General features: G+C 41.3%; 1 protein-coding gene across 35 annotated transcripts in view; it reads right to left on the bottom strand.

Annotated features, from left to right (window-relative positions):
- The window catches only part of ABLIM1 (actin binding LIM protein 1), a 204,450-nt gene that overhangs the window by 53,493 nt on the left and 127,195 nt on the right, over window positions 1-23,762 (bottom strand). For all 35 annotated transcript variants that reach the window (XM_081863702.1, XM_081863704.1, XM_081863680.1 and 32 more), the window contains 3 exons: window positions 22,550-22,676; window positions 20,937-21,030; window positions 3,839-3,926 (listed from right to left, as the gene is read on the bottom strand). In XM_081863702.1, coding sequence (XP_081719828.1) covers window positions 3,839-3,926; window positions 20,937-21,030; window positions 22,550-22,676 — 309 coding nt within the window. The remainder of the gene's footprint in view (window positions 1-3,838; window positions 3,927-20,936; window positions 21,031-22,549; window positions 22,677-23,762) is intronic.

Below are 23,762 nucleotides of genomic sequence, written 5' to 3'. Positions count from 1 at the left end.
ACTCCCCAGTCACGTAGCTCTGGACTGCATCTTCTTCTTCAAGAAAATCTACAATAAGCCACGTATTAGCCCAGGAACCACATTTACTGCCTCTAGTGCAGACAGGCTATTGAATAAAGGCACAGTCACAGGGAGGCCTGAGGCTAACTCTTCCATTCATTCCATCTGCACAAGCATTTCAGCTCGCCAGTGGGAACCACCCTCCATCTCCTTCCCTCACACACCCTGTTCTGAGTGTTCTCCTGACCTCACCCAGAGGGGGGTGTGGTGGGAGGACAAGAGGGAATCCCTATTGTGCAAGTGGAAGTCATTGTGCAAGACTTGGTCTGCTGGAGCTTATTAGGTGGATCCCGCCCTCTCACTTCCCTTGAACTATCAGCTTTCTTTCTTTTTCTTTCAGGTAGGTAGCCATGTTGGTCTGACGCAGTCAAAATATAAATAATAAAAATAAAAATGTCCAGTAGCACCTTAGAGACCAACTAAGTTTGTTCTGGGTATAAACTTTCATGTGCATGCACACTTCTTCAGATACCAAAGAATCTGAAGGGACGTGGCTGGCGCTATGGTCTAAACCACTGAGCCTCTTGGGCTTGCCGTTCAGAAGGTTGGCTGTTCGAATCCCCACAACGGGGTGAGCTCCCATTGTTCAGTCCCTGCTCCTGCTAACCTAGCAGTTCGAAAGCACATCAAAGTGCAAGTAGATAAATAGGTACCACTCCAGTGGGAAGGTAAACGGCGTTTCTGTGCGCTGCTCTAGTTCGCCAGAAGCAACTTAGTCATGCTGGCCAAATGACCCGGAAGTTGTACGCCAGCTCCATCAGCCAATAAAACGAGATGAGCACCACAACCCCAGAGTCGTCCACAACTGGACCTAATGGTCAGGGGTCCCTTTATTTTTAAGGTGCTACTGGATGTTTTAATTTTATATATATATATTTCTTTTTCTTTGTTTTAAATAAGTGTTTAGCCCCTATACTTGTGAAAATGAAAGGCAGGAAAAGACACAGTATTTTACCAAATTATTTTACCAAAAGGCAGGAAAAGACACAGTATTTTACCAAATTATTCATTGAGAAGGAAGCCTACTTAACTAATACGTTAAGCAGGGATAACTAATAAGCACTAAGTTTTTTCATTATAAACTTAATTTTTATTCACCAGCTTTTATTGTTAAGTAACTTGAAACATACTCATCTAACATTTTTTTTATTTGCAAACATTTTCCGAGCGTCAACAAGCATACAGATAAGAGATGATCCAATTGAAATCAGCCACATTTGTACATAATGTAGGGTGAAAGTGCAGGCACTTGGAGATGAGATTGCAACTGCTTTGCTCCTTTCTCAGTTCCCTTTATGTCAGCCAGTGTTTGGTCTAGCATGTTATCTGAACCTGTTATCAGGGTTAAGCTCTCTCCTCCTTACCCAAGAGCTGTAGTCAAGATTTGGAGAATATGAAAACTGGGAGAGGGGTCACCAAATATTTCTGGCAGAGGGATTCTCCAGCAGATACAGTTCATAAATAGAGGTCCGAAATGTTACATACGAATTACTAAAGAAGTGGATCTTTGTCTTTTTTAAAAAATAATAATATTTATTACTTTTAAACCTTACAAACAAGAAGAAAAAGAAAAGGAGAAACAAAAGAAAAAAACAAAAGAAAGAAAAAACAATACAATATATAAACAATACACCACACAACATTAACGCATTAAACTAAACAAAACAGAACAGAAACAATTTAAAAACATACATCATACCATTTCAATGCCTTATCTTTCATTCCCTTGTTTCATCGACTTCCTCTCACCTCCCTTTTTGTATTCCACTTCTATTAATTGTTTCAGCAAATCCTTTCCATCTTTCACTATTTTCTGTCATATAAATATCTTAACTTATTTTAGCCTTATTTTCCATTAATACTATAATACTTATTTATGCTTAACTCCTTATAACACTTCTACTAAGGCCATATAATTTCATTCCAACATTTTTCTAACACTCATTAATTTTACCATATTTCTATAAATAAACTAAACTTTTTCCAATCTTCTTCCACCGTCTCTTCTCCCTGGTCTCGGATTCTGCCAGTCATTTCCGTCAATTCCATATAGTCCATCAACCTGGTGCTCTTCTGTCCGAGGCTCTTAACTCTTTTCCAGGTCCCTTCTGCAAGTCTTCTTCGCATTTATACATACACTTTACTTTGTCTTTTGCTGATCTTGTTCTTAATTTCCTTTCTTTGATGCTGAAGAGTAGGTCTCGAGGGAGCTCCAACCTAACAATGTTTTTATTCCTTCTTGACATGTCATCCACATCTCCGTGGTTAAAACTAAAATCCAAAAGATATTTCAGGACGTGTTTCAAAGTCCCTCCAAATCTGCAGGTCCCCACAACTCCAATTTCCTCCTGACCCAGGTCCAGATCCCAAAGGTCAGTAAATCCCTGCATGAGGTGATCTATCCAACTTTCCTTCTCCAGTCCAAGCAGGGTTCCAATCTGACTCCCTCCGAATTCAATCACAGAGGGCAACAACTTGTAATCATCAAGTTGCCTCTGTAAGGCTAGGGCTCTCTCCCTCTCCACTTGTATTACTTTAGGTTCAACAACCACAACTTTCTTCCTCGCTTTCTCCACCATTTGGCATGTCAAAGTAGATTCCTGTATCGGTTCCTGAATAGTTTCTGTGTAGATGTTCACCTTTTGTCCCAAATTAGTCGCTTTTTGTCCCAATATATCAATTTTAATATTCATCACGTCCATCTTTTTATGGAGCTGTTCCAATGACTCACTTATCTTGCCTAGTGCAATCACTAAGGCTTCTTCTGTCAACATTCTCAAGCAATCTAAGGTCAATCTCACGGTTTTCTCTTGCAGCTGGAGATTCCACCAGCCCAACTCTTGTAACAATTTCAAAGGCTCCCTCTAGAGGGAAACAATTTCTGTTTGTATCAATCCTTTTAAGCACAGTTCAAGCAGTAAAATTAGTTTCAATTTTCAGCTACTTTTACTCCTTTTTAAACGCAGAAGGAGACAATGAAAACAATGTATTTCTCTTATTTAACTAACTGTCACAGTCAATGAACTTTCCCAAAAACGTCAGTCTTACTAGCAGTCCATTTCCAGGTTCAGAGCGGTGGTGATCCAACTTTCTTCACTCTTTCTTGCAGGCTTACACGATCCAAAATTTCCCCCCTCTTCTCCTGCCTCCAAGGGGGGTTTAATGATTTTAGCCGTTGGAAGTTTAATCCTTTACATAGGACTTTCCAAGACTTTAGCCTGCAAATTCTTTGCTTCAATCTATTTACAAAAGGGGAAGGCGGACTTCCTGTTTGAAACCTCCCTGTTTCGGTGCCAAATTAAGACGTTTAAAAATCCAATTTTCCGTTCTACTCACGGGTAGTTGTTTAGAATCAAATTGTCCACAGGAAAAAGTCAGCGCTCTCCGGCAACAGCAATGCAGCTTCACTCCGTGAAAGAAGCAGTCAGTTCGAAGCACCGCGCCGCTCACCCCACATCGCTCCGGATACCCAAAACCGGGTCTCCCTGTGAGTAGGGGAGGTGCAAAAGGTGCCAGCCGAATCCCACGTTCACTTCTCCCGCCTGCGATTTTTAGTGGGTCTCCGCCTTCGCCGTGGCGGCCAGACCCTAAATTCCACGGAGCAAGTTCCTCCCGATCAGAGGAACTCCGCCACTGCCGGAGGAGCTAACCCGGAAGTCAAGAAGTAGATCTTTGTCAGTCACTTTGGTTTATTTTATTTATTTACATCAATTTGATTCTGCTTTTTCATATGCTCAAAGCAGCTCCCAAACTTTAAAAAAAAAAGTTCTGTCCTTACCTTGCAGGTACATTTCTTCTCCTTCTGTGAACATCTGATTGCATCTGCTGCATCGTGCACAGCTTGGATGGTAATGCTTGTCCCCTGCCTGCAGAAATACAAGTGCAAGAAAATGTGATCTGACCCATACCACACATATCACTATTCATTATAGCCTATGTATGATATTGCTTGGTTGTAAATTGTTTTGAGTTGCCTTTGGCAAGAAAAAGTGACCAATATATTAAATACATAAATAAATAAATAAATTCTGAACACATGTATGCCAATATATAAACTCACATTCCTCACTGCTCCATTTCAGCTTTGGCCCAAAGGGACCATTTGCTTGTTTTAATAGCAAGAGGTTAGTACCCGGTATTTCTCTTTCCTTTCCACTGCTATTAGCCCTGACTCTTAGGAGACATATAGCCCCTGTGGAAAACGGGGATTGACACTTTAATTTAATTTACACTGACCATTCACTGGCTGTACAATAAGGTAAGCATTCAATATACTGTATTGTTGGCCTGAATTGGATTTAAAGTTGCAGTCTAGAGGTGATAAATGCTTTTTAATCTCATTACTAAATCCAAATACTCTTAGTCACCCAAGTCTCCTAGATAAATTGATACAAGACTGAGTAGACAAAAGTTATTCCATTTATATTATTTAACAACTTGTATCCCACTTTTTCACAAAGTAGTGAATTAAAAGCAGCTCACATAACTCACACAACACATAGAAACAAATCCAACATAACATTACAGAAAAATCAAATACCAGCAAAAAAGCAACATCAATAGTTGAGGTAGTAACACTAAAGCAAGAAAGTCTATGAGGACTATAGCAACGAAAAGTCTTCTGGAACAACCATGAATTAGCAAAGCATCTCAAGCAGGGGTCTCCAGTTTTTCAGGGCTCAAGGGTACATTTGAAAATCTAGCAAACTGTGGTAGGCCCCACAATATACCTGTTTCATGGAAGAAAAACTGATGAAGTTCGGGATCACCACCCCCAGCAAAAAATAACAAAACATCTATGTTCTGTCACACCCACCCCTCCCTAATAAGAAGCATTCTCAACCAAACAAAAATAAATTGTGTGTGTGTTTTTATTTTTAAAAGCCTTTAAAAATGAGGAGTGGCAAGAGGCCATAGTGGGTGCCAAGGGGCATGTTTGAGGGTGCCATGGTACCCACGGGGACCACATCAGAGACCTAAGGTCCAAAGGAACAAAATGTCAGTGTCTGACGAACTGCACTCAAAAGGGCATCAAGTAAGCGCCCGTATTAATTGGGAATGCCAAGTTCCTTTTGTGAAGATGTATTATTGGACACCGCTAAGGCTATAATCTTCAGCATTCTTACTAGGGTCCAAGTCCTTCCAAGTAAACATGCATTGAATAAGTAACTTTGAAGTGAAAGGAAGGAAGCACTAAACTATAGGTTCTTAGCTGCATTCAATTAAATGATCATCTATGGCAGAAGACCAACAGATTGTTCTCTGTTGTGTCCTCTCACTTGAGGCAAAGGTTAGCATTAGCAAGAGAATTACACAGAATGACAGCATTATAAGTTAATGATACTAACTGAGACTTCATTGCAGGCTTAGTCTCCCCACTGGCAAATTAGGAAAATATCAAGTATCTGAGAGCTGCCTAAACATATTGAACAAATCAAATTAAAAGCAAAATAGATTGAGTGGCTGCACTTGCTAATACTTGCATAACCATGAACTGCAGAATTTAACAGAATGAAGAAACATATACAGTAAAACTGTTTTTTAAAAAGGTATGTGTGTTTGGAAACTGTGCAGAATTAAAATGATAAACCGAGAGTCAAGAGAACTAGTGTCATCTCATTCTATAACTTAATTCCACTGAACCATTCATTGTCTGATTTCCTGCAGAAACCTGTCTTTACTTAACAGGCTAGTTAACCCAAAATCAGAGATGCTTAGGGACCATAAAAACAAAAACACTAGTTTTCCTTAGCTTCAGAGGTTTATTTTTTTTGGGGGGGGGGGACTAATAACAGCGTTTTACAACATCTTTGGGGAGGCGTACATGCACGGCTGCAGACAAGCAACATCAAAGTTGTTAAAAAACAGTTCTGGCTAGTCATTCAAAATTCTTTACAAATAAGGCTCTCTTCCTTATTCGTCCGGGCAAAAGTTGCATTGTAGAATTTTGTATCAAAAATTGAAATTTACTTTTGTTTGCAATACAGTATTACTCAAGGGGTAGTTTGTGTGTGGTAAGGTATGAAATAGCTATAGCCAGCCTTACCCATGTTACTCTCTTTCTGACTAACCAAAAGCTATAATCATGGTTTGTGTTTGTTAGCAGCTTGTGGGAGAACAAAGCAGCTGTGGTTTCCTTCCTGCAAACCAGGTCATAGTCCTGACTTTCTCTAGGTTACACTTAAAGTGTGCAATCCCAGCTTGAGAACCAAACGAATAATGCCATGCCAGTTCACACCAAAATGTCTTATTCCCAAGAAAATGTCTGTAGTATTTCTGTCTAGGGGTACACAAAGTACACAACTATACCTTCCACCCTTCTATTCTTCACCAAACTTGTAGGCTGCAAGAACTATTGGAACTACACATCAGATGGATGTTTTCCCTCTGTGTTAAGTGTAAGTACTTCTGACCTCATTTTTCTGCTCCTTTCCAAGAGAACAGCCATTGGAAGGCAGATACACATTATCAGGCACCCACCAGGATTTCTTCACTGCCAATGGATCTGGCAGAAGGACGGCTAATTATGAACAGATATTTTCTCTTGGCCAAAGGGACACATTTTTTGAGTATTACAGTTCAACAGCTGGGTTCAGCCCTCCTATCTCAATAACTCTTTCCTATCATTTGACAAAGAATTAATTTTAATGCTGTGTTCCTCTTACAGTAAGAAAGCAATTCCCTTTCTCACAATAATGAACCATTCCATTTTGACAACTAGATCTAGTAAAATATTTAACAGTACCCCATTTCTGTATATGTCACTATGGTATTAAATACTCTCTCAGGAGCAAAACACTATTAAAACAACCTGCCTTTGTGCTGTATGGGTATTTTATGACCCTTGGAATGTTAATGGAACACCTTACATAGCAGAGCAGCCTAATATTTACAGCATGGCTTTATTAAAAAAAAATCCCCAAAGCTGCAGGTAATTCCCCTCCATCTGAAATTCACATGATGCCTTCTTCAAACATTACATCTTCTAACTTTGGAATTCTTACTTTACGGCTATGTCTCGTCCTCAGTTTTCCTTAGCCTGCTATCACTGGTTAAACATAACATGGGGGGGGGGATATAATATTCTACCAACTTCCCTGTGATGAGCCATTTATTAAGTTTGTTTGATACATGGGCTGTTTTTTTGTGAAATTCAGAGTAATCACCACAATAAAGGCTGGTAAACATATTAGGATACAGGGATAATGCTTGGAAGACAAGGGCTCCCATTCCTGAAAACAGATATACACTAGTCATCTAATGAAAAGCAAAGCTGTGTGGTTTGTTATTACCACCTCAAGCTCTCCTGCTTTTGGCCTTTTCTCCCAAGTGGAGAAACAAACCACAGAGTGGTTGGTTTAGCATTACGTTCAAACCATTGCTCGTGGTTTGTTCCTCTCTAAATAAATCACAATCTGAAGTCAAGAGATGAATCACAAGTGTAGGTTCAGATGAAGCTCTAAACCAGACACTTGGTTGCTTGTTCTCCACTGACTAAGGAAACTGAGATTGTTTTGAGATGTGTGCCCCAACCTGCAGTTCATGCACATTGTGGTTAAAATAAACCACAGTTTAGCATCATCAACAAACACCAAAAGACTTTATAAAGTTTGTAGTCAATATTTCAGGTTTTAGGGTTTATTTAGATTCTTTTCAGGGGCAAACCAGCTGACTTTTTACACCAAACATGTCATACATTTTCAAGTTACAGGTAGGTAGCCGTGTTGGTCTGCTGTAGTCGAAACAAAATAAAAAAAATTCCTTCCAGCAGCACCTTAGAGACCAACTAAGTTTGTTATTGGTATGAGCTTCCGTGTGCATGGTATCTGAAGAAGTGTGCATGAACACAAAATCTCATACCAATAACAAACTTAGTTGGTCTCTAAGGTGCTACTGGATGGAATTTTTATATATTTTCAAATAATTCTGCATAAATTAGTGGGTGCCACAGGGTAACACAGGGCTGCTGGAGGGAAGAGAGGTCTACCTACACAATCTTGGATGTTACCCTCAAATTTATATACCACTGAGGTTCTATGTATTCAAATGCATGGACATTCCACTCTGAAACAGGGAATGTCCATCTGTTGATATGTATTAACCTTAGAAAGAAAAAGGATTTTAAGGGCTTCAAGTCACAGGCCTTAAACACCCCAAAATTGGGGGCAAACTGCACACAGCTGAGCATCACATGTAGTTTGTACCTAAACGCAGAAGTTTCTACCTTTTGGTTAAGTCTAGATGATAGGTTCCTCCCATTACACAATTTCATTATTTTATTATTTAATTTTATTGCATTTTACACATATAATTTTATTTTATTTCTTGCTATATTTCAAGGATCTAACAATTTGATAATACATTTCTATATAGGTTCCCTTCTCTCCCCTTTACCACAAATCCTGGACATATATATGAGATTTCTACAGTGTCTCTGAAACGTGCTAGGTTGACATCTGGTTCCAATTTTAGGGTGAATGTTTCACTTGTGTTTTATGGTTGCTTCATTGTTTGAAAGGGTCACTTCAGGATGGATCTACATTGTGCTTTAAACTAGCTTTGTGTAGGATATTAGAAGAACATCTGGAAACCAAGAATTCTGGCAGATTTTATTTTTAAGCATGCTGCTGCTGAGGCCACAAACTCAGACATAAGACTGAGGTGAGGCTTCTTAACTCTTACATTGTATGCCATTTCCCCACACTCCCCCCCCTTTTTTTGCAAAGTCTTCAAATGCCAACAATGCCAGTTCAGCTACATGTCACTGAAGATCAATTTGACCCTTGAACACTTCGACGTCTTTGCACACAGGCTGTGGTTCAGCATAGGAATATCCTTTGGGCCTTTCTTACTGTAAGAGTGCAATACAGTGGTACCTTGGGATGCGAATGGGATCCTTTCCGGAGCCCTGTTCGCATCCTAAATGGGACATAAGACGCGACGGCAAGTCTGCACGTGCGCAGGTCGCGTTTTGCCGCTTCCGTGCATGATGTCATTTTGAGCGTCTGCACATGCGCGAGCGGCGAAACCCAGAAGTAACGCACTCCGTTACTTCCGGGTTGCCGCGGAGCGCAACCCAAAAGCGCTCATTCACATTCAACCCAAGGTATGACTGTACTAACCCAACCCTCCTCATGTAGCTGGCTCTCCAAAGCACAATTTAAAATGGGGATCACTATTACGACACCGTGGGCTCACATTTCACTGGATGACAGGCTTGGAACCCTTCCTCCCTGTTCTGTTCTGAGCAGAGAAGAGGCATAAAGAGCCTTCCTCTGTGGGCAAGCATAGTGGTGGTTGATGAAGGTGCTTTTTTTACATTGTTTGGTGGGAGGATGGGGAAATACATACCCACACCACATTGTGGTCCTGTCTCTTTTCATTATGGCAGCTATTTCGTGTTATGCCACACTCCCACAGGACTCATTCAAAATATGCCAAGCAGCCCTGGTTGGTCTAAAATCAAGATTGAGTACATAGTAATATTTTGTTACATGGTCCACTTGCTTTACCTGTTTGTTAAAATTGTTTAGTCAAAATTCACTCCCTGCATTCTGGGAACGTGAAAGCGTTGAAAAGTGGGTCAAAAACAACCTTTGAAACTCACCTATTTTCCTATACAGCCAGAAGAGTCCTTTAGAGCTTTTCACAATCTGACTTGACTTTAGAAAGTTTATGGATAAGTTAACTACCACCAGATCCTTGGCGGAATCCACTATCCTGTTTGACACCTTCGGTAATCTGAATCCATTAGCTACGTAAATTGTGACACAGTACAATTATACAGGCAAATCCACCCAAGTGCATGTGTCATGTGCATGTATATGCTTGTGTTGTGTCAATTGGTGCCAAGTTATTCCTGTCATTTACAAAAGGCACCAGCTGATTGACATCTGAGTCCCTGTTATATATTTGCATCTGGGCAGTAAATGATCTTCCTTAGGGAGAAAGGAGTGATAGAAATTTAATTAATAAATAAATACCATGTTCGTTGTGGGGCAGCCATGCACTGCCCATCTGTAGTATTATTACAGTCTCTCTGCACAGACAATCTAAATTTACAATGGCGTGTATTTAGCAAAGGAAAGATGAAAGCAGCCTGTCTCCCCCTCTCTACTAATAGGCATGTCTGGTTTAGCACTCCCAACCAGAAATACAGGGAAACAAGACTAATCAGGAAACAAACACTGTGACCTCTTTTTTTTTTTTTTTTTAAAGGAAAGACAAACAGGGATGGCTCTTGGCGCTGGGACATTCCCAGGGGAACTGAAGGAGGCAGTGGTGCGCCCGCTCTTAAAGAAAACATCATTAGATCCTTTAGATCTATCCAATTACCGCCCGGTTTCGAATCTTCCATTCCTGGGTAAGGTGATTGAGAGAGCGGTTGCTGAACAGCTTGGTAGGTTTCTGGATGAAACATCAGCTCTGGATCCATTCCAGTCCGGCTTCCGCGCTGGTCATGGGACCGAGACGGCTCTGGTCGCCCTAACAGATGATCTCCGCAGGCAGCTGGATCGAGGCGGGTCGGGGCTGCTGATTCTTCTAGACCTGTCAGCAGCCTTCGACATGGTCGATCACGAACTCCTAGTCCACCGCCTTGCCGACGTGGGGATCCAGGGCACAGTCCTTCAATGGCTGCGCTCGTTTCTCTCTGGTCGGGGACAGAGGGTGGCGCTTGGGGGGGAATTGTCATCCCGCCACTCCTTGGTGTGTGGTGTGCCCCAGGGTGCAATACTCTCCCCGATGCTTTTTAACATCTTTATGCGCCCCCTCGCCCAGCTTGTCCGGAGTTTTGGGCTGGGCTGCCATCAGTATGCTGATGACACCCAACTCTATCTGTTGATGGACGGCCACCCGGACTCGGCCCCAGACACACTGATCAGATGCTTGGAGGCTGTGGCTGGATGGTTTCGTGGGAGCCGGTTGAAGTTAAATCCTTCGAAGACAGAGGTCCTCTGGCTGGGACGGGACGACTTGGGACTGAGGGGGCAACTCCCATCTCTTGCGGGGGTGCAATTAGTGCCAGCACCGTCCGTTAAGAGTTTGGGTGTAATCTTCGATACCTCCCTCTCTATGGAGGCGCAGATTGCAGCTATAACAAAGGCGGCATTTTTTCATCTCCGCCAAGCTAAGCAGTTGGCTCCTTACCTCTCTCGCCCTGACCTAGCCACTGTGATCCACGCGACGGTCACCTCCAGACTGGATTATTGTAACTCGCTCTACGTGGGGCTGCCCTTGAGACTGACCCAGAAACTCCAACGGGTGCAGAATGCCGCAGCGAGACTCCTTACGGGGTCTTCGCTTAGAGATCACATTCATCCGGTGCTATACAAGCTGCACTGGCTCCCGGTGGAGTACAGGATCAGGTTTAAGGTGCTGGTTTTAACCTTCAAAGCCCTATACGGCCTAGGGCCCTCGTACCTACGGGACCGCCTCTCCTGGTATGCCCCACAGAGGAACTTACGGTCTTCAAATAAAAACACCTTGAAGGTCCCAAGCCACAGAGAGGTTAGGCTGGCCTCAACCAGAGCCAGGGCTTTTTCGGCTGCGGCTCCAACCTGGTGGAACGCTCTGTCACAAGAGACAAGGGCCCTGCAGGACTTGACATCTTTCCGCAGGGCCTGCAAGACAGAGCTGTTCCACCTGGCCTTTTGTTAGGGCGCAGCCTGACTCCCTCCTTTGGCAATCTTTTCAAGACTTTAGCTTATGGTTGCCATTAATTTTGTTTTTAACTCATTTTTATAATGTTTTATAATGTTGTATTGTTTTAGTGTTGTTAGCCGCCCTGAGCCCGGCTTCGGCTGGGGAGGGCGGGATATAAATAAAATTTATTATTATTATTATTATTATTATTCTGTGTTAATGCACCCTTAGGCATGAAACCACCACAGTTGCCCCCCCTGAATCAACCAGAGTCAGAGACAAGTACAGAATTGTGTCAAGCATCAACTACAATGCTCAGTTAGCTTTCAATCCTGGAACTTTCTCAGAATCCTTGGCATATCAGAGGACTCTGAAATTCCTTGCTTCTCATTAGAAGATAGCAAGGAATGTGATTATTTCTGGGGAAAAGAAGGCAAGTAAGTGGAAAGGTGAAGAAGGCAGCAGGAAGTAAACAAACAAACAAACAAACAAACAAACAAACAAAAACATCAACCATCGGCAAAAGACCCCTAATTTGGGGAAGTGGGTCTGGCTGCATTCATTTATTCCTCTCTAAATTTAGTTATTTATTTTTTAAATATACCATCCTATACCTGCAGGTCCTAGGGCAGTTCACAGGATATAATCAGAATATAAAACCACAGAATACATAATCAGAATAAAAACAAAAACAACCCAATAACACACACCCCCCCAAAAAAAACATTTTGGAAGGGCATAGGATGGAGAGAGAAACTATTGTTAGCATTTTGCTCCTAGGGCCAGTGTACATTTGCTCTGAGCTCTGCAAAAACACAAGCTCTGAGTTCAAATTCTTTGCATGCCAAAGTGGAATGACAGCCAGACCAGTGTGGTGGAAGGTGCACTAAACTGTACTGTTCCGCTCGCCCTTCCTGGAGGCTTCTTCAACACCTCTATTGCTTGTGCTACCCCTTTCAAGTTATGGTTTTTCATCCAAAATTATATGCTAGATTTCCTGTTGAGGCATTGAAAATAAACAAGCAAAACCTGTTTGTTCAGAGGCAATAGTTTTCTGGGGAGAGGACGGAGAATAAATGAGTGTACATACCCCTTAGCAATGCTGGCCTGCAAGGCTGAAGACAAATAACAGTCTTTAGAACACCCTTAGAGCCAGCACTGTCTGTGGTGTACATGATAATTTTTCCAGTCTCACCAAAGAAATTTTGCAGGCTTCTGAAGCATTAAAATCCCAATAACCTATTTGACTAAAGTTGGTAATGGATAAAAGAAATATTTACAGATACATAAAGAAGGAGTGCTCTACCAACTTTGGGTGGTGGGTGGGGTACATTAGTCTACCTCCAGCCTCCCAAACACTGCACTAAATTATTTTGAGGATGAACGAAAGCCGCATGTGAGAGACAACCTGGGTGCTGAAACTTAACAGGTAAATCCCAAGCTGCAGCAGCAGGAAATCTGGCCATTATTTTCTGACAGGTAATCAGAAATTTGAGAGCAAAGCTCATGCAAGCAAGCTTAACTTTTTTTCTAAATTCCTATGAAGTGTCACAAGATTTTCCAAGGGAACACTGAGATCCAAAGTGTTTCACAAAGGACGTTTTTTATTCCTTGCACAATTTCTGTTTCTTTGTACTTTATTTTCCCCGCCAGCTCTTTATATTTACTTAATATTACTTCTCAATAGCATTTTTCTGGATGGGGGGATGAACGGGGAGACAGATTATACACTGGCCTTCAAAACCATGTCCCCTAGGCAGCTGTGACCAACACAATGTCGCCAATTTCACATATGACTAATATTTTTCTGCAGTTTAAATGTCTCTGCAGATGTATATATCGGGTCATCATAGGCTCTGATGAGTTTGAATAATACATGTTTGCCAAAAACTACAACCAATGTAATGTGTGTGTAGCATACGGAAACTAAAAGATGTTCACAGAGATATTCACTACTGTATTTATTTATTTTAAAATATTTACATCCTGTCTCTCCTAAATGTTCAGGTAGGGCAACAATAAAGTACAACAAAATATAGTAAAAATACAAATATATGAGTTACCAGTGAAAAAAGCAAAGGGGCCCTAAAGCAGCAAATTCTCCTATAGCAATTTATAGACATATAGGTTTATTCTGAGATGCAAATAGGCTCAACAACAATCTATTTATTTTTAAATGATGCAGCAGCTTTTAGAGTTACACCCCCCCCCACAAAAAACAATTTCTCTGCCCCACTGAGATATTTCACTAGTGTAGCCTATGCATAAGGCATAGTCATGGTTTTCACTTCTTCATTTCACAGTAATTTAAGATTGACTGTGATGTAATATGGGAAACCTTTTTCCATGTAAAATATATCCAAAGGAATACCATAAAAGCAAATCACACACTAAGAACAGTTCAAAAAGAAATTAGAATTCAACCCAATGAATGACAAACATTATTAATACAGTACATATATTCAGTATAACATATCTCATGACAAAGACAAGAAGCCACGCCAACTGCAAACAGGCATATTCTGTTCTTGCTGTCTGCTTGGCATATGGAGTCACCCCATCTCCCCTGCCCACATATTTTTCTCCTGAAAGTATTGTGCTCTCTCATTGCACACTTACATCTCACAAGAATTTGGAAGCATTTACCTTCTGCTAAGGCTTCTTTGCTGTGCTTTCTAAAACTTTTCCATCCAGTGAGGTGCTCATTCCACTTTCCTCAGATTCAAAAGAACTGCGAGAAACATCTTGCTGACACACAAAAACTCCCAAAGCACAATCTGACTGAACTGGCTAGCATAACCTCTGATAATATTTCTAATCCAAAAGACAGCCCTCTCTTCATTCCAAATCGCAACCCTCCAGTATCCCAATCACTGCACAGTGAAGAGGAGGACTGTTCAGTCTTTTCAGTTCAAGCTCAGAATCAATGGATCAGTCCATTGTGGAGGAAAAGACAGGGGGAGGTCACATTAGTCCAGGTGAGGGCAATACCATTTGTTTCTATTTAGGGTTGCCATATGTCCTCTTTTTCCAGGACACAGCCTCTTTTTCATGGGTATGTAAAATGAGTCTCATCATAGCAATCCATAGTTAAAAGTATAAGTTGGCAAATGTGTCCTCTTTTTTGCTCTTCAAAATATGGCAAACCTAACTACGGTAGGTGTAATAATTTAACTGAATTACTCAGAGCTTTGTTTTTTCTGAGGGAAGTCAGCACCTTGGGGATACTTCTAGAATCAAGCAGAGCTGCACAGAAATGTTTTTCAAAAAAGTTTGAGGACATTCTGTATCCAAAAGACTATACTTTATTCACTAAGCATCCGGTAGATATTAAGCAACTGACAGTGCAGTCTTGTAAACATCTGCTCAACAGTAAACCTCATTTATTCAATGGAACCTACTTCCAGGTATGTTTGTACAGAATTGCAGCCCAAATCTTAACCAGAGTCTTCATATTAGAAACTGGCCCCCTTAAAAAAACTGTCCTTGAGCCAATTCTCTTGACTGATTTTCTGGCAAGCTGTAGAATAATATTATGTTGCCAGGCCATTTAACAGCAATTATCTAAACAATATATTTCTTTGCATATCATACAGATGATTTGAATATTGGATTTGTGAAGCTAACTAAATCAGAGGGGAAGGAATTTGTATGCCAAGCTGCACTATTCTTTTAAAACAGGTACTTGACATATGAAAATTTCAAATATTCATCTCAGCTACATTGCTAAACCTGAAATTTAATTGGGTTATTAATTGGGTTGGGTTAATTGTAATTTCAGTCTTGGCTGCTACAGTTCCATTTCACTGGGATTTCATTCCTTTCTGTTAAACTCAATTCTAATTAGTCCAATTCTAGCGGGAATGATGGAAAGATATGAATCTGTGATGTAATCCCTATAAAATATGTTTTTCAAACTTGGTAACAAGTGACATAAGTGGGCTCAGGGAGGGATGGATAAAGTGTAAGTTTAGAGCCACAAGTCTGTGGGTGTTTGGTTAAAAGAAGAACAGGCTGCATCCTTGAAGCAGCTTAAAGTCTAAAAAAAGTATTTATTTCAAGAGCATGACTTTATTTCTTTCTTTCTTTTTTCTCCCAGTCTCCCACCCTGGGAGATCTTTCCTTTCCTGCTTTTCACCCAGGGTCCTTTAGCAACCATCCATCACTTTCATGTATGTATAATCCCCATAATGATCCAGAGCAGAGGACACCAAGGAAACCAAGAAAGGAAGGAAGGAAGGAAGGAAGGAATAGAAGGGCGGGGGGAGAGAAAAAGAAATAAAAAATACTTCTGATTTTCTGTCTGTCAGTTACATCCAAAAAAATATTCAGGATATGACTTTCAGAAGCTACAGCCCATTTTGTGAGATGCTAGATTTTGGCTTGTTGTGATGATGCAACAGCTTGAACCCTTCTTCCCTATGTGTTTTGGCAAATGTCTTTTACCTGCTTGGACTGAGACCTTAGGCCTTGAGGGCACCCCCTGAAGCATGAACACATCTTATTTTCATGTCATGTCACCTCAAACTCTCTCTTTTAAAAAATGTATTAGTGTAATGAAAAGTTGAAACGTTATGGGATGGTATTTCAAACAGCTCACCACACCAACCAGACTCCATTAACTGCTATATAGATAAAGGAACGGATCGTAGTTGTGAAGTGAGAGTGGTGCCCTGCTCAAGCCTCTACTCAGGGGCAGAACTAGGCTTTATTTCACCTGGGTCAAGGATCCAGTTTGCAAGGATGCTCATTTGCAAAGGGGGGGGGGGCTAGGAGCCTCAATGGCACCCCTCTGGAGGCTTCAGTACAGGCTACATGGTCTCCTGCAATGATTTTGCAAAGTTTATTGCAGATAAAGTCGCTCAGATTCAGGAACAGGTAGACTCCACCATGGGAGCAGGGCCGGGGCGAGAGAGTGCTAGAGTCCTGTCTAGTCAAGTTGCGTGGGATCAATTCTGTTACCTCCGAGGATGTGGACAGGCTGCTTGGACGAGTGAAACCAACCACTTGTCTCCTTGATCCTTGCCCATCCTGGCTTATAAAAGCTAGTCGGGAAGGGCTGGGCGATGAACTTCGTGGGGTGGTGAATGCTTCTCTCTGTGAGGGAGCCTTCCCAGACCCGCTGAAAGAGGCAGTTATCAAACCGCTTCTTAAAAAACCATCTTTAGATGTGGCCAATATGGCCAATTATGGCCCAGTCTCAAATCTTCCATTCTTGGGCAAGGTGATTGAGCGAGTGGTTGCTAAACAACTCCAGACATGCCTAGAAGAAGCAGATCATTTGGATCCCTTCCAGTCAGGATCCAGGCCTCATCATGGGACTGAAACTGCCTTGGTCGCGCTGGTCGATGATCTCCGGCAGGCTAGGGACAGAGGTGAGAGCTGTTTCCTAGCTCTGCTGGATCTCTCAGCGGCTTTTGATACTATCGACCATAACATCCTTCTGGACTGTCTTGAGGGGCTGGGAGCTGGGGGCACTGTCATACAGTGGTTCCGCTCCTTCCTCCTGGGCCGTGTTCAGAAAGTGGTGGTGGGGGATGAGTGTTCAGACCCCTAGGCTCTCACTTGTGGGGTGCCTCAGGGTTCTGTCCTCTCCCCCATGCTTTTCAACATTTACATGCAGCCGCTGGGAGAGATCATCAGGAGGTTTGGGCTGGGTGTTCATCAGTATGCGGATGATACCCAGCTCTACCTCTCTTTTAAATCAGAACTAGTTGGACTACTCCAATGCGCTCCATGTGGGGCTACCTTTGAAGGTGACCTGGAAACTACAACTAATCCAGAATGCGGCAGCTAGAATGGTGACTGGGAGCGGCCACCAAGACCACATAACACCGGTCTTGAAAGACCTACCGGTACATTGGCTCCCAGTACGTTTCTGAGAGCAATTCAAAGTGTTGGTGCTGACCTTTAAAGCCCTAAACGGCCTCAGTCCAGTATACCTGAAGGAGCATCTCCACCCCCATTGTTCTGCCCAGACACTGCGGTCCAGTGCCGAAGGCCTTCTGACGGTTCCACACACATATTTATACACACATAATATAAAAGCAGAAAATCATAGATAGTGTAATCTATTGTAGCTATTACTTCTTAGAAATGTTGAGAAGATATAGCCTGCACTATGTTTTTGAAGATTAACAAAATAAACTTTCCACTAAATTAAAGATAAGCCCTCATTCTTTTCATACCATCATTTCCTGTTAAGGATCCAGCAGCCAACAGGAAACTAGCAGTTTTCCATTGATGCTGGTTCCTCTCTGCCCTTGTTACCATGGCAATAGCTCTATAGAGCCTTACTATGTAATAAATTATACAAGTTCTTTTTTGTGTATTGCTAGAAATTAGCACAGCTTAATTAAGGTTTAATCAGCTGTTACACTTGGTATCATTAGGTGTTCTTGAGCTACAGATTTACAAATTCATCTGCAGTAGATGAGCTTTCCGTTCTACTCCTTGTTCTGAAAGGCCAAAGAGGATTTTTGTTGCTGTTGCTATTGTAATGGTTGCAGTGCCTACTCTTCCTGCTGAATCTCCTGGTTTTATTTTCCCTACTGGCTTGTTTGATAAGGATCAATTCTCATTCTGTGGGCTGGACTGCTGACTTAATGTTCAACGCCACTTGCCCCAGTTGTCTAATCAGTTCCAGGTTCTCATATGGTTAATTTGAACCTTCCCACTGTTGGTAGGTTGTCCTTCTAGTTCTTATCTGACAGGAACTGTGCTGAGGAGGGCTGCATAGATGAGGAATGGTGGGAGCCTACCCCCTCCCCCTTCTCCTGATCAGGATCCTGATCTTCCCAGGAGCAATGGGACAGTATAGATTTGGAACAGTGGTTCGCAGAGGGAAACAGTTCAGAAGACAAAAGTTGGGAAGAACTGGGTGGTGAACAGCTAGGAGAAGAACTGGGAAAGAAAGAGAGTTAACAGACTCTGGTTTGCTGGAAAATGTGCAGCCGATCAGTTGAAGATCACAGAGATTAGATAAGGTAAGTGGTTGCAATATCAGGTTGCAAGACGAGGAAGTGACAAGGGTGACTCTGGGGGAAGTGGGTGTAAACCTTAATAAGGAGCACCTTTACTCTGAGAATGGGCTCTTTGTTCTTTCGCTGTGATCATTAAAATCTCTTTAAATGGGAAGAGACTATTTTTGCTTTGTTCTGCTTATCCACGGCTAAAGGGAGGGAGGAAGCCACTTCCCCGAAGCCTGACATTATCTGACTCTGAGAGTCCCTGTACTGAATGCAACAAATGGGACAGCTGTAAAATTGGTTCCTGCATCTATCTTGAATTCTATAGCTCATGGTTAGTGAGGAGAGGGCCTAACCACGAATCCCAGATCTGACAACTTGCTAATCCGAACCTTGGCTTGGTTCAAAACAACATGGCAGCAAAAGGGAGCAGGGAATAGGAAAGTGGCTACAATCTCCCCCCCCCCCAGCCCTGTCACCCACGTTTGTGTAGTCCTGGTAAGCTATAGTTTGCTTTACTGTGTCCTGTGAACCAGGTCAATGTCTCCATCTCATTTGACAAATTATTGCTTCTCAATATCCATAGAACCCATTAAGTTTTGTAATCTCCACCAGCTGAGCAGTGATGAATCAAAAACCAATTTAATAATAAAGGTGAGGAAAAACATGCTAGATACACAACCTCAATCTTTATAAAAACCCAGAGTTTCCTTTTATAGGGACTAGTGCTGCCCTCTGGTGTATTTCTTCTATGACAGTACTGGTTCAATCTATCTAAAGTGCACACACATCTTCTTATCAAAATCTATGGAAAACTAGACAGAGAAAAGATCTTTAAATGTTCACAAAGCAAACTAAAGTAAAAGAAAGTGTTACAGCATGTAGGAAATGGACTGCTCCAAAGCATTCAGACATCTACTTCTGCAAAAATACCAGGAAGAACATGCTGAAGATGTTGAATAATCCATCATTTGAGCTCCAAAAATGAAACATAGTTGGCACCCATTTTTTTGTTGATTCCCATTTTCTAGTGGCATTGTCAACCCTGTAAGGGGACAGGGAGCTGGTGTGTGTGTGTGTGTGTGTGTGTGTGTGTGTGTGTGTACACACACAAACACACAGTAGAAAGAACTCTCTTCATGTGAACCAGGAAGTAACCTATTCAAATGAAGAAGATATCTTAATTCATTCCCAGGGATGAAAAAAAAGAGATGCTCATACACATCAATGAAGAAATGAATGGATTTAATATAGGGGAAAATATTAGAGAGAAGAGCCTAACGAGAAGTGAGTATTCTCGGTGGGTATGGAACACTGACTGACAGGTTTTTGCAAAATGAAAATTGGGCAAGGTAGTGGAATGGGATGGCTGGAATCCTGAAAAGAAACACCAGACATTGTAAGCTTCTGTTGTAGGATTCTACTTGTCTGATATTATTTCTAAGTGCCACCAACAAACATAGGGCTTATACAGTAAGTAATCTAGTGGTGGCTAGTGTCTACTAGGAGTGCCAGGGCAGGGACCTCTTAGCAGTAGGTGGAACCAGAGTCCATGACAGGAAGAGCCAACTAGTTCTAATTTTGTCCCCATGCTCCTCTCTGTTGAGTTTTACAAGGGCAACACTGAGACTAAGGAAGTTGAGGGAGGCGAGAGGCAGTACCCTGGACTGGTTATAAGTGAAAATGAAGGCAGGAGAATATAGCTGAGGGCAAACTGGGGGTGGTTTGGCAGTGCTCCATTCACCTCAATGGACCAGGCTCCACTAGAGTAATATATGAAAAATAGCCATACAAAAACACAAAGCTCAGGAATATTAGAATGGCTAAATCTCTGTCAATGGAAGGAAAAGCAGTTCCCACCACAAAGAAAATGACAGTGAATTTAAGTCAGGAATAGCAAACTGGATCTGGCCAATGGGCCAGATCTAGAATTGGCCCATCTTCCATGGGCCACTTTTGAGGTCGAGAGATTCAACTTCAAAGGAAGAATTGGGAGTTCCACTCTATACAATTCTGTATTGTTATTTTCTACCTTTGCAGATGCTTCAGATACTTTCTTGCAACAAGCATTTTCCAGGACTAAAGAGTACTCTCTTTTAAAACTACATTTAAAGTATGTCCTTTTAATATTAGAAAATATTACAGTAGAATGAAGTGTTGGCCATGCTCCTACTGTACAAAAATATATGCTTCATTTCTTCTCCTTTAAACAGAAAAATAACAATGGATAAAATACTGTAACACTAAGCCATGCAGCTCTCTTACCTCTAGGACTTTCCCAGTGATGAACTGGTGGCATGCTTCACATTTGACACCAAAGAGAACCTGATAGTCCTTTTCACAGTAAGGTGCACCATCTCTGAAAGTAATCCACATGATGTAAATCAGTTTCTCCAATATGCTAAATGCATATTATGATGCATTGAAACTGCTGGGGTGAAGACAAGGTAGCTGTTTTGCACTCAACAATTAAAAAATGTGTCTGTGCAAGTATAATGGCTTCAGCCTTGTATACTTGAAGGAGTGTCTCCACCCCCATCTTTCAGCCCTGAAACTGAGGTCCAGCTCCGAGGGCTGTCCGGCGATTCCCTCATTGCAAGAAATGAAGTTACAGAGAACCAAGCACAGAGCCTTCTCAATAGTAGCATCTGCCCTGTGGACATCCCATCAGATGTCAAAGTGATAAACAATTATACAACCTTCCATAGACACCTGAATCAGGAAGCTTTTAATGTCTGATGTATTGTGTGTTCTTTTATATTCTGCTGGAAGCCACCCAGAGTGGCTGGGGCAATTTAGTCAAATGGGCAGGGTACAAATAATACAATGTTGTTGTTGTTGTACAAATAATATGTTGTTGTGGTTGTTGTATGAGCATGGCTGCCCCGCCATGCCATCCACTACTGCTAGGAATATTTATAATAAATGAGCGGATGTCTGACAGTTTAAAGAACGGATCTGACATCAAGCGTCAGGTAAGCCAAGGAAGTGATGAAGATGCCCTGATCAAACAGTTCTATTTTTATGTTTATTTTCAGCACCACTTTGTTTCCTTTGGTATCCTCAGTGACAGAAAAACCTTTCTCTCTTTTTTTTTAGCACCATACAAGCGTCATGGTGTGGAATAGAGGTGTAAGTTATGCAGGTAGAGCTGTCAATTACACAAGTCAGATAAGAAATAATGGACAGTGCAGTTTATATTAGAAAAGTTTTATCTGGCCATTCAAGCAACAACATTCAGCAAAGACCGGCCTGGAATCAAGAACCTCATGTATTTCAAACACAGATGGATGCATTTATGACACCTATTATTTTAATCTGGCTGTTCCGTTAGTGCCTACAAGTATCAAAAATTCTCTCTTCCCTTATATATTGTGCAATATTTCTCTCTTGCCTCTGACGAATCAGCAATTGCTGCAATTTGAGAAGTGATACTTGATGGAATGATGGCTTACTCTATCTGGGAAGATGAGTGGACACACATTGATTCTCTATGTGATATGGAGGGAGGTGGAATATAGTGGAAGAAGATTAGATTGTACACTCCTCCACTTCATAAGACAGAGATGCGCAGTGATCTGTTACCAAAATCTATTGCAATTTCTTATGCACTTGCAGACATCTAAGGAGAAGGGAGGCAATATCGCTGTCTAGTTCACATTATGGTCCTCTGATAAGAATGAATCCTGCTGGGCAAAGAGATCGGTTCTGCTGTGGGTATTACCAGTGGATCAAGAGCAGGACTTCTAGCTGAATACTCACCAGTAGGAACACTAAGAGATCCTGTCGTAATATATCTTTGGTACTGTCACTTATTCAAAAAAGGGGTCAAACCACTGTGTATTTAATACAACAAAGATAAATGAGGGGCTGCTTACTTGCTGATGTATTCTCCAGTCAGGACTTTTGCACAGGCCTTGCATTTGAAGCATCCCAGATGCCACTGCTTATCCAATGCTAGTAATGCTTGTCCATTCTTTATATCTCTTCCACAGCCTGCACAATCTGCAAATAAAACAACATGCATAGATCAGTTGACCTGCGTTTCCCCCAGCCAGCCACTCCAAGATTAGACCAGCTACCATCTCTATGAAGCAATATAATATACTTTATGTACTCCAGTACATAAATTCTATGTAGAACAAAAATTCTAAAAAATCTGGCTGGCAGACACATGTTGCATATATCATTTTAAAGTTTAGATACAGGCAAATATAGCCCTGTCTTTGAAAGAAAACAACTGTCAATTTTCTTCCAGCTTCACCAAAATGCAAGAATATGATTAATTTTATTTTTGCATATAGCTACTCTAATTAGCATCCAGGATCAAACATTTCCCCCTTTCAAGGAGTTGGGGCTGACAATCCTTTTTATCTCATTCCTCTCATTGTCCTTTACATTTCTACCCTCTAGATGGCAGTAACTCTCTAAATGTTGTCATGAAAAGCTAGTAGGCAGAATATGTATGGGGTGAGGGTATAAAAGATCTGGTTGTTTTCTTTTAAGGAAACTAGAGCTTCATTCTCTGCTTCTCTTGGGTATAGGTATAGAAAAAGTATACTAAAAGAAAGAATTTCAACAGATATTTCAGGCTGGTAAAAAAAGGAACAGGCCATTATGCCTAGACTCTACTTCAGAACTTGGGAGTAAAGGAGTAAAGGGAGTAAATCTTGTCCTGATTTTCTGAAATTATCTGAACCAAGAAAAAAAGCTAAGGGAATAAAAGTTGCATCAGGAAGTATGAATGTATCTACCTTCCTTTACATTACACCCTAGAGTATATTTTTATAAGGTATTGCAAAACTGTGGTCATAAATGTTAGAACCAAAAAGCTACAAGAAGATTTTCTGCATTGAAAATTGACACAGAAAGTCAATTCAATAAATAAATAAGTGTATTAAAAATTCACAGATGATTGTGATTCATTCAAATAACCAACTTTTTAGTGCAAAACACTAAAAATCCGGTTCCATTATGAATATTAAACTTTAAAAAATATTGCAGTTGGCTTTGTCATTAGGACAAGAAATAAAAGAAAAAACAAAGATGCTTCAGTATCTCAGCTTCACTATTTGGTTTCGACATCCTTGT

The sequence above is a fragment of the Podarcis erhardii genome, assembly GCF_964252035.2.
Source record: "Podarcis erhardii genome assembly, chromosome: 5".
Lineage (NCBI taxonomy): Eukaryota > Metazoa > Chordata > Lepidosauria > Squamata > Lacertidae > Podarcis > Podarcis erhardii.
This window is presented reverse-complemented; position numbering and strand designations above follow the sequence as displayed.